Consider the following 10,038-nt stretch of genomic DNA (forward strand, 5'->3'; position numbering starts at 1 on the left):
TTATTTGTTAACCAACTATTTTTTCTAGCAAAAACACCAGACATTGCCTTGTTACAGCTCAGTTGGGAGCATTTGCTGCTTCTCTTTTTCTTATGTGATCGTAAACTGAACATCTTTACGTTTTAAAGTGTGGGCAGACAAACTATTGGATGGCCAAATTGATTACTTGTAAAAAAAATAATCTGCAGATTAACTGATAATGAAAAAAAGCATTCACTGCAGCTAATTATTATATCCTCCCTTGATGTACAGTTTCTGTTCGTCCAACTAAGTTGTCTATGCCTTCCATCTATCTTGTTTTTCGATGGTGGCAGATTGCCTCTTTTGGTCTTAGATTGAGAAAATTGGTATCTAATAAATCGATTTATCCACATATGAAATTATGTGAATAATGTTGAACTTGGCTCTTAAGGTCTGTGAATCTGCAAAGTGAATCCTAAACTCTCTCCACCCTCTCTCTCATTTAAACAATCAGTTATTACACATTCACAAATTGATATTTACAATGTTCCTTTCACTACTCCAATTAAGTTTAAGGCAGTTCAAGTCATGGCACAGCAAATAGAATACTCATGCTCTCCTAAATCAATGTGTGTGTGTTATGACTGAACCAGAATTTTTAAAGGTTGAGGTCTGAGTAGCTACTTGAAGCATGACGCACCAACATGAAGATTTACTGAGCAGAGATATGAGAGAACCTGTCTATACACCTCTAAATGCCTTTCCCACCTCTCCCTCTCACCTCCCTTTCTCTGACTTCACTCCCTTCTTTCTCTAACTCCCATTGTATTTTTTATATCCTGTTGTTCTTACCTTTATGTAATTTTCTCACAAGCCAGATTGAATTTCAGTTAATCATCGGTGCGATCACAAACAGGATATTTAGTTACTTAATACAACTCTTAACGTTACAAAAAAGAGCAATTCAGCAGTGTGTGATGCCATAAATAAGAAGTTATGTTATCTTTCAATCACAGAGTCTAACTATAAAATTTAGTTTATGGTGAACAACAGAAGGCAGAAAATGATGATGCGTTGGGGTTAAGTATTTTGTCTAAAGAAGTTGCAAACTATGTCTTTGTATTGTTCTTTATTATTGTCCAATGTCATCCAGTCAAATATTATATGACATACGTTGTCAACAGTTATTTTAAGTTTAGTGTGCCACATTTACTTTGTATTTGTATATGTATAATAAATATAATATTAATGGCAATAATAAGAACAAACCAAACCTCAACTTATTTATTAGTGATTCATAGAAGAACCTGCACTAACTGCATTCATTTGCCTTGTAAACTTAGAAACGTGGCCCTCGGCTGGGAAATAATTTTTTTTCTGTGGAGATCTGTCACAACTGTTAACGCTTGCCAGAGTATAAGCATGTGGTATTGTGTGCCGGTTAAGGTGTGCATACTCGTTAAACTTACTGCACAAGCGTTTGACTCAGCAACAATAGACTTTTTGTGTAAGGCGTTATAGGTAATCTGTCTACTTGTCTATCCTGACATAAAGCATTCTTCCTCTCACCACCCTGAGGAATATTTAGTTGAATTATGAGTATTGTATATCACTGATGGAAGAGTGGTGTGTTATCTAGTTGCAACTACAAAAGCAATGTGATTAAACACATGGAAATATGTAATTGTTTGCTCTGAGACACCTGTAATTTTATTTCTCTAAAACACTCAGGGCCTAATTTACTAACACTAGCGCAGTTTGCGCTGCGTCTGTTTATGCGAGTTCGGTAATAGTGCACGCTATGCTTCCACATTTTGCGTAGTATTTATCAACCCTGACACCCATCAGGCAATCAGCGTCTTTCTCCGCCCACTATACCGTAAATTGCGCTGTAGCAAAGCGGTACTTGTGCTATGATATGGCTGAGTGCAGACTGCGATATTCCCACTGCTGATGCTATGATTGTTTGATCCTGATGCCAATATTTGTAATCTAGCGAGGAGTTTAACAACTGCTGGAATGGGATGTGAACGCTAAGTGGGAGATTCAATTTCATCTTTGATTTCTTCCAGTAACTAATATTACATGGCTGCTTGATCTGTAACGCTAAATGATATTGTGTTCACTGACAAAGTGTGATTCTTCTGTTAAAAATATTTTCAGCCTCGCCTATGTCTTCGTCTTGCTCAAATTACTGTTGCCATTTCACCAGCGGCATAAAGGTCTACGAGGAAACTCGATTGCGGCTTGTTTAGACCTGCTTTTAAGAGGCGGAGAATTTCCACCGCAGAATAGAGTCGCGCTCTTACTGGCAGTCTTTGTAAATACCGCGGAATATATAATTAGGCGCACGCTTATCCTCCCACCTTTTCGGGTGGAACTCCCACTTTCCCCACGACCCTCCCACGAACGCATATTGAAAGCGCAACTTGTCTCTTCTCGCTCATGTGGCAGACAATCTGCGATTTTACCCAAGTGCGCCCTGTTTGTAAATATCCCGCATCGGTTACGTCCGTCTTTGCGACCAATTAGCGCCTGGAAACAGGCGCAAACGGCTTGATAAATCTAGCCCTCAAGCTCTACAGACACCTGAACAAATAAACCTGAACAAACAAAAATATTAAAAAGGTCCTATGACATGCCATGGGACCTTTTAATAAGTTGGTAAGAGCATTGTTCATCAGATTTTAAAATGTTTTCTCTCACTGAACTTTTCTTTATTTCTGCACAGGTTTAAATTCCTCCTCCCTTATCTCTCCTCACCCAGGCCCTGACCTTTGACCCCACCCCTCTCTCCAACCATGGCACATCGATCTCAGAGTTCATCGATTGGCGATAACCCCCTCGACCCAAACTACCTGCCCCCACATTACCGTGAGGAGTACCGCCTAGCTATTGATGCTCTGATAGAAAATGACATACAGGTAACACTACATTTTTCTACTTGTGTGTTTTTATGTGTGTATGTAATGGATATTTATTTAAAATACTTCAAAAAGACGGATATATTGGTTTAATGATGTCATGAATTTGAGTGTGTATCCTGTCTCAACAGGGTTACTATGAGTTCCTCCAGTCCGCGGATGTGGTCGGTTTCCTGGCACAGTCGGAAATTGAATTCATTAAGTCAACAATCCAGACGCCCAACCAGACCTCCAGCGTCCCAGAGCTGACATACCATGAGGGACGTCAGGATGCTGATGGCTCCTCCGACACCTACTGGCCGATGCAGTCTGACCTGGCTGCCCCGGGGCTGGACCTGGGCTGGCCGCTGCCACAGCAAAGCTTCATGGGGCCCACAGAGGTCACCACTCTAGTCAACCCCTCCGACCCAGACATGCCAAGCATCAAGCAGCAGGCCAGGAGACTCATTAAGAATGCACGCCAGGTAAGTAAAAGGCAGAGATGGGAAACTTAAACCTACATATCCGGTTCGCTTTCAGCAGGTAATTCTGAAAAAAAATGGCATCTGAGGATAAGATCAAAGCATTCTGCGTACATAAATTCCAAGCTATTATAGTGCGCGTACAACAACAAAAATGCCACCAATGCTTTTGTTTCTACGCACATACCATACTTTTTCATAGCTAATCTAAAAGTGGATGGGTGTGAAACCTATGATGTAATAAATTAACACACCATTTCTTACTACCATTTCTTCTGTCTTATCAGTTTGTACTGTACAAATCACACTAAAATTTGAGATAAATGGCTGCCAGTGACTAGTGTATGTGTTGGTTATGCTATCTCATTGTTAGTTTAATTACTTACTATCTACCACTGCCAACTTTGCCACCACTCCCTTACATATGAATTTCTTACTGGCAGGCCTTTAGCTAAATTCAAAATATAATTAACACAAAATGAACATGCCAAATGTCACAGGCAGTCAAACCTGTTGATGTGGGCCGTGTCATTGTCTGTCCTCCATTTCTGTCTTTGTGTATAGAGTACATGTTTGTCTCTTTTACTGTAACAACATTACAAGTGTGACTCTTCTGTGTTCCGGCATACCAGTCTTTCAACATGCATATAGAAGACAGGTTCTGAGTCAGGAGTCATTCATCTTTCTATGCCATGTGTATTGTGTAAATTTAGTAGAGTTTAACGTACATTGTATTGCTGATACACTAAGTGTAGTTAAATGCCCATTTTGTTTCAGTTATATGGTTGAGAGCAAAATGTCCAATGTTTTATCTTCCATTGCTGATAAACAGCCAAGGCCAAAGTTCTTTCAAATGATGTAAATGTTCACGTTTTGCAATTTTATATTACCTATTCAGTTAAAGTAATTATAAAACTAAACTAATAAAGACCATAGTACACTGACTAAACCTTGACTAGTTTTATTGTGTTTGCTGTTCTGCTTCAGGTTATTGCTGTGGTGATGGACAAGTTTACAGATGTTGACCTTTTTGCGGACCTCTTGGACGCAGCAGCACGCCACGTTCCTGTTTATATTCTACTGGATGAGCAGGAAGTCCATCACTTTGTCTCTATGGTCTTCAACTGCAAAGTCAACTTGGACCAACATCCTGTGAGATTGCCTTTTCATTACATTTTCTCAAAAAGACTGGGCTAACTGTTGTCTATCCTTTGGCATTTATTGTGTTATTTACTTATTTATAACCCATCATTTCCACTAAGTGTGTCCATAACATGATTGAAATTTGGTTTTACAGATGTTGCGTGTCAGGACTGTGGCAGGAATAACCTATTATTCCCGTACGGGGAAATCATTTAAGGGGCAGGTGAAAGATCGTTTCCTACTGGCTGACTGCAAAGCTGTACTCAGTGGCAACTACAGGTGAGTCATTTAATTGTTTTCATTAAATCCCTAAGATTCATTCATTCATTCTGTAAATGCCAGTACTTTAATTGCCTCCACCATTCTTTCTTATTTTCTTACAGTTTCATGTGGTCCTATGAGAAAATCCACCGCTGCATCGCCCACCTCTTCCTCGGGGAGCTGGTTTCCACCTTTGATGAAGAGTTTCGCATTCTCTTTGCTCAGTCAGAGCCTTTAGTTATTGAACCATCTGATGGAGCACTTGCTCTCTCTGACTCCAGCAGTTACTTAGGCAGCCAGTTCGGTTTAAAGAGGACCCAGTCTTTGCGTAACCCCATAGGTTACCGAAGGCAGCCTGAGATTCCCTCTGCCTTCCCTTATGGAGACGCTGATCGTAACCTTGCCCTTCCTTTCCGGAGGAACGATCCATTTCGTCACACCATTGAACCTGGGGCAGGAATTACAATAGGAAAGTATTCCCAGCAACAGTTTCGTCTGCAGCAGTCGTTCCTGGAGCAGGGAAGGTCCATAGTTTCCAGGCAGATGGAGATAAGTACCAGTGGCTTCAAGAGGCACAGCTATGCAGAGGGAACCCAGGAAAACTACTCATCTTCAAGGCAATACATGAAGCACAGAGTCATGAATAATTTGGACGAGACAGACTTTCAGAGGTAGTTAACCCTTTAATATCTACAACTGTTTGGAATCTGAATTATTTAGAATCATCACATGCATCACCACCTTATGTGTACAGTATATGTATTTACACAAAACAATACATTTATAATCAAATAATTAAGAACCTCCGTATTCTCTTCACAGGGAGCAGACCCAAACTAGCCATTACTACAATGAAGGGCCTGGGCCGGGTTCTGGCAAGGGACACTACGACAGACTTCGAGGTCGTCCTCCACAACTCTCCATTGACCAGTATTCAGATTCAAGCTTTCGCTCAGATCGGGAGCCTCCACCTGGAAAGTATAACCGAGAATACTTTTCATCTGAGGACTTGAGAGGACCTGAGGGGTGCCAGGCACCTCCATTAGCTGGAAGGTATGGAGGAGATTCCGCCAATAGGAGACCAACCATAGGTCAGGCGTATGCCTGCCAGAGCTCACCCACACAGCCCCACCCTCCAGAGAAGAAACCGTTTGCCAAACAACCTGATCAGGCGCATGATGAAGATGCAGATGCTAAGCAAGGCATGAGAAGTTGGAGAATCCATTCCTATCTTAGCACTTATGAGGACAGTGGAGAAGAAAGTGTGACTCAACCTTTGGGGCCTGATGCATTTGAAGATCCTCCTCCATCTCAGCAGCCAACTGCCACTGAAAACTCAGCTCCCCGCTTTGGAATAAAGGAGCCACCGAATGTTCCCCCCAAACCCAGACCAGATATCTTGAGACCACGGTTTGGAAAGCCCATCTTACCTGAGTGCAACAGTCAAGACTCTGCCCCAACAACAACCAAGGATCTGCTACCGTCAATCAGTGACTTGAAGCCATTTGTACTGGAGAAAAGAGGGAGGGAGGCTGAGAAGGAATGGGAGAGAGAGCCAGAGCGGGGTGCAGCAAGGGAGGTGGGTGTGGATGTGGAGGTGAAAGAGACTCCAGATCTCTTCCTGTCCAAACATGAATCATTCCGTACAAGGGTTAATCCACTCCTTCAACGTAACTCTCGTCTGCGTTCCTCGCTTATATTCTCATCGTCCAAGGCAGAGATGCACAGTGGTAGCCTGGGCCTAAAACCAGCCACAGAGGAAGACGAGGAGTTAAACTCAGTGCGTACTTCCTCGATTGTAGCCCAGATCCTAGAGAAGAGGAGGTCATTGTCTCGTGAGCCTTTTGAGTGGCGAAAGAAGGCTGAGGAAAGAGATAAGGAGAAAGAAAGGGAGAAGGAGAAAGAAAGGGAGGAGAAAGAAAAAGAGGAGAAAGAGCGACAGCAAGAGGAAAGGGAGATTCACTTAAAAGCAAAAGAGGAACCTCAGAAAAACAACGAAGAGGTAAAGACGACACCAACTTTTGAGAAATCTGATGTAACAACATCATTATCTATGAACATGAATGACCCAGCAAATAGACTGCAGTATTTCAAAGACCTGGCGGCCAAAAGAAAAGCCTCAACAATGGAAACAGAGTCATCGCTCAAAGCCCCAGAGCCTGCTGAAAAAAAGCCAGACCTTTCTGATAAACCTCCCCTAAAACCTGCAATGACTCCAAACATCCCAATTGTTAGATAGATCAGCCAACCCCTAAACAAAAAAAATACACTTTTTTCAAAATATTTCACACACTCTTTTTCTTTTTTTTTTTTTTTTTCCAAAAAACCCCCTCCAAGCCAAACCACCAAAAAAAAAAATTTTTCAAAACCCCAAAAAAAACCTTCTGCAAGCTACCTGAAGCCTTCAGAGACAACTCCACTTCAAAAAGAGGAAAATGCATCAGATGGTCAAAAGAAGGATATATTCAAGTCTCTAAAGCCCCTTCCGTCACCTAAGATCTTCAGGAGGGATCCGTTGAAGTTCAAAGGACTAAATCCCCGTCGGATCTCCTGTGATGAAGAGATTCTGACCACAGACGCTACTGATGCAGAGAAGAGTGAAATGAAAAAGAGTCGCTCTCAAAGTTCTTCAACTCTGCCACGTGATGACTCCAGGGAAGGATTGCAAAAAGTTATGGGATCTAATACATCCATCAACACACTTGGTGAGGGAAAGGGTGAGGGGAAGACACTTGACTTCTTGAAGAAGCAGACGCAGAGGCTAAAGGGATTACTGGGGCCCAAGGATAAAGAGAAGAAATCTTCAGGAGACGATAGGGGCATGAGCACGGTCAGAGAGATCACTGAAGATATAAGCAAAAAGCTGAGTTCATCAGCTAGAGATAAAGAATCCACCACTGCTGACCAAACTACGGCCAATCACAAAACATCAACCGGCATATCAGGCCCATCTCGATACCAGGCCCCGGGCAGCTCTGTTCTGTTCAGTAGCAACCTACGAGATGACACCAAAGTCATTCTAGAGCAGATCTCGGCCAACAGCCAAAAAAACCGATTGGAGCGAGAAGAAACAGGAGGGGACAAAGAGAGTGACGGTGGAGAGAAGGGGCTAGAGGGACAGAACTCCATCAAGAAAAATCGATTTCTGCGTCCCTCAGGCAACATCCAGGAGCGGGAGGGATTGCTGAAGAGGATGGAGAGTTTGAGGAAGGAAAAGAAGGTCTACAGCCGCTTTGAGGTAGTCTATCACTGCAAGGATGATACTTGCAGCGTGGATGGGAAAGAGATATGAACAATGGCATAAGTAGCGTTAGGTGTGTAAACAACTTAAGTAGTAGACGTTTTAGGGGAATCAGGGGTTTAGATTAAATTACATTACAAAAAGCCAGCTGTTTAAAATATAAATCCTGTATTGTTTGAGTCAGTCAGACGCAGCAGTATACAGTACACTTAAATATGAAAGAACAATCTCTTTGGAACTTTCTGAGCCATAAAAAATGATCAGATATGTTTAAACTCATGTTTAGGTATTACGAAATGTTTGATTTTGAATTAAGAGTTTGTTCAGTCAGTTTGAAAATGGAAATAAGTCTTTGAGATAGAGATAGAGATATATATATATATATATATATATATATATATATATAAACAATCATGTATATTATAATTATTACAGAAATAATTAAGTAGTTTGTATAATTGAAAGTAGTTTTTATTCCCAAACAATTAATGTTTAACATAGTGTCTGCTTTTAAGCTGTGAAAATAAATTTTGGTGGACAAGTTAATGTTCATTGCTTTATATATATATATATATATATATATATACACAATAAAAGTCTAGTACAACTATGATTGTTATTATTGAATTTGGTTCTACCTTTATTGGTATACTGGTTAAATGTAAGTGTCTTTAAGAAAAGCAGAACATACTTAGCACTGTCCCTCATAATATTGATAGTAAATGACAGACAGAAATAGGTTCATGAACTCAACGCATTCACTGTTAACCCTGTTGTTCTCTTAATAGATGGGGAATAACCTGGGATAACGAAAGATGGAGGAGGCACCTTTTATATGGGAACTATTTATGAAAGATGATCAAAAAGACCCATTGCCCATATGTGCCAACGACACTCTCAAAGTACTCAACACCAGCCTTTCCTGGATTTCCACACAAAGTAATACAACTTGAAAAGACAATATATAAAAATACTGAAAATAAACTGAAGTCATTGGGTTTGGAATGTGACTATGTGCCAAGACCTGGAACTACTTTGACCTTATATGGTGACTAAGAGAAAGAAGAGTGAATCTACTTGCATTCTGGCTGCATGGGCCAATGTTTCACCTAACAGGAAAAAGGTAGGGCAATTAACATAAAACTGAACTTGTATAAACATGACTGGGGGAGTAAGAGAGGATAAAAGAAAGACAGTACATATTGCACCTGAGGGATGGAAAATAGATCCATGCCAGTTAAAAAAAATATGGTGGTGTATGACTGCATGCGTACAAGTGTTGTGTGATTCTGCAAGTGTCTATGTAGCTGGGAGAAAGTGTCCTTGTGGATTCATTGTGTGCCAATGGCCCACCAAGGGTATTACCAAAGTTAGGACTATTATTAACCCAGAACAGAAAGCAAAGATAAGAAAATGAAGAGGAAAGGAATGACATGAATAATTGACAAAGAGTGAAATGTCTGTGAGATTATAGAGAATGAAGAGTAAGACAAAATCTGAATGTGAGAATGTGTCTAATTCTAATGTTGAGGCAGATTTTCGATAGAAAGTAGAGTCGTGAACTTTACCCTCTCAAGAGTGTTATGTGCCTTTCTATTAAGGTTTGGACACACTTCATAAAGGTTGAAGATGTCAGATAACCATTCAGAGGGGACTATAGGTTTTCATGGTTAGAGGAGTTGAGTTAAAAAATGTAAGTGTACTAGTGTTTGTCTCATGTAAATAAAAATGTAAAGCATTTAAGTTGCCCTGAATCACTTTAAAAAAAAAAATGTGCCCCTGTTCCTCTGTATGTTGACTTCTAAATAAGTTTACTGCATAAAGGAAATGAAGAGAAAAAAGGGAAGCTACATTTTGCAGTACTGGAGCAGGGCCATGCCTCCTTTCATAAGTTACTTAACTTCTGAGACCTACGCCCTACGCAGGACTGCTAACTCCTTTGTTGGTCTGTAAACACTAGTAAACCAAAGATTTAGTTATACGGTACAGTTCCCAGGCTGCGAGCTCGACTGGGCATCAAACCATTTATTGTGTTTTTCTTTTTTAC

At 40.8% G+C, this 10,038-nt stretch overlaps 1 protein-coding gene across 1 annotated transcript; it reads left to right on the top strand.

The window, feature by feature from the left end:
- Positions 1–2,669: 2,669 nt before the first annotated feature.
- On the top strand, positions 2,670–9,792 carry fam83hb (family with sequence similarity 83 member Hb). The gene is made up of 8 exons (XM_039820915.1): positions 2,670–2,885; positions 3,017–3,349; positions 4,334–4,498; positions 4,644–4,768; positions 4,873–5,421; positions 5,573–6,985; positions 7,088–7,988; positions 8,780–9,792. The coding sequence occupies exons 1-8, from the start codon at positions 2,763–2,765 to the stop codon at positions 8,798–8,800; spliced, it is 3,630 nt and encodes a 1,209-aa protein (XP_039676849.1). The 5' UTR covers positions 2,670–2,762; the 3' UTR covers positions 8,801–9,792.
- Positions 9,793–10,038: the final 246 nt, after the last annotated feature.

The sequence above is a fragment of the Perca fluviatilis genome, chromosome 13, assembly GCF_010015445.1.
Source record: "Perca fluviatilis chromosome 13, GENO_Pfluv_1.0, whole genome shotgun sequence".
Taxonomy (NCBI): Eukaryota; Metazoa; Chordata; class Actinopteri; order Perciformes; family Percidae; genus Perca; species Perca fluviatilis.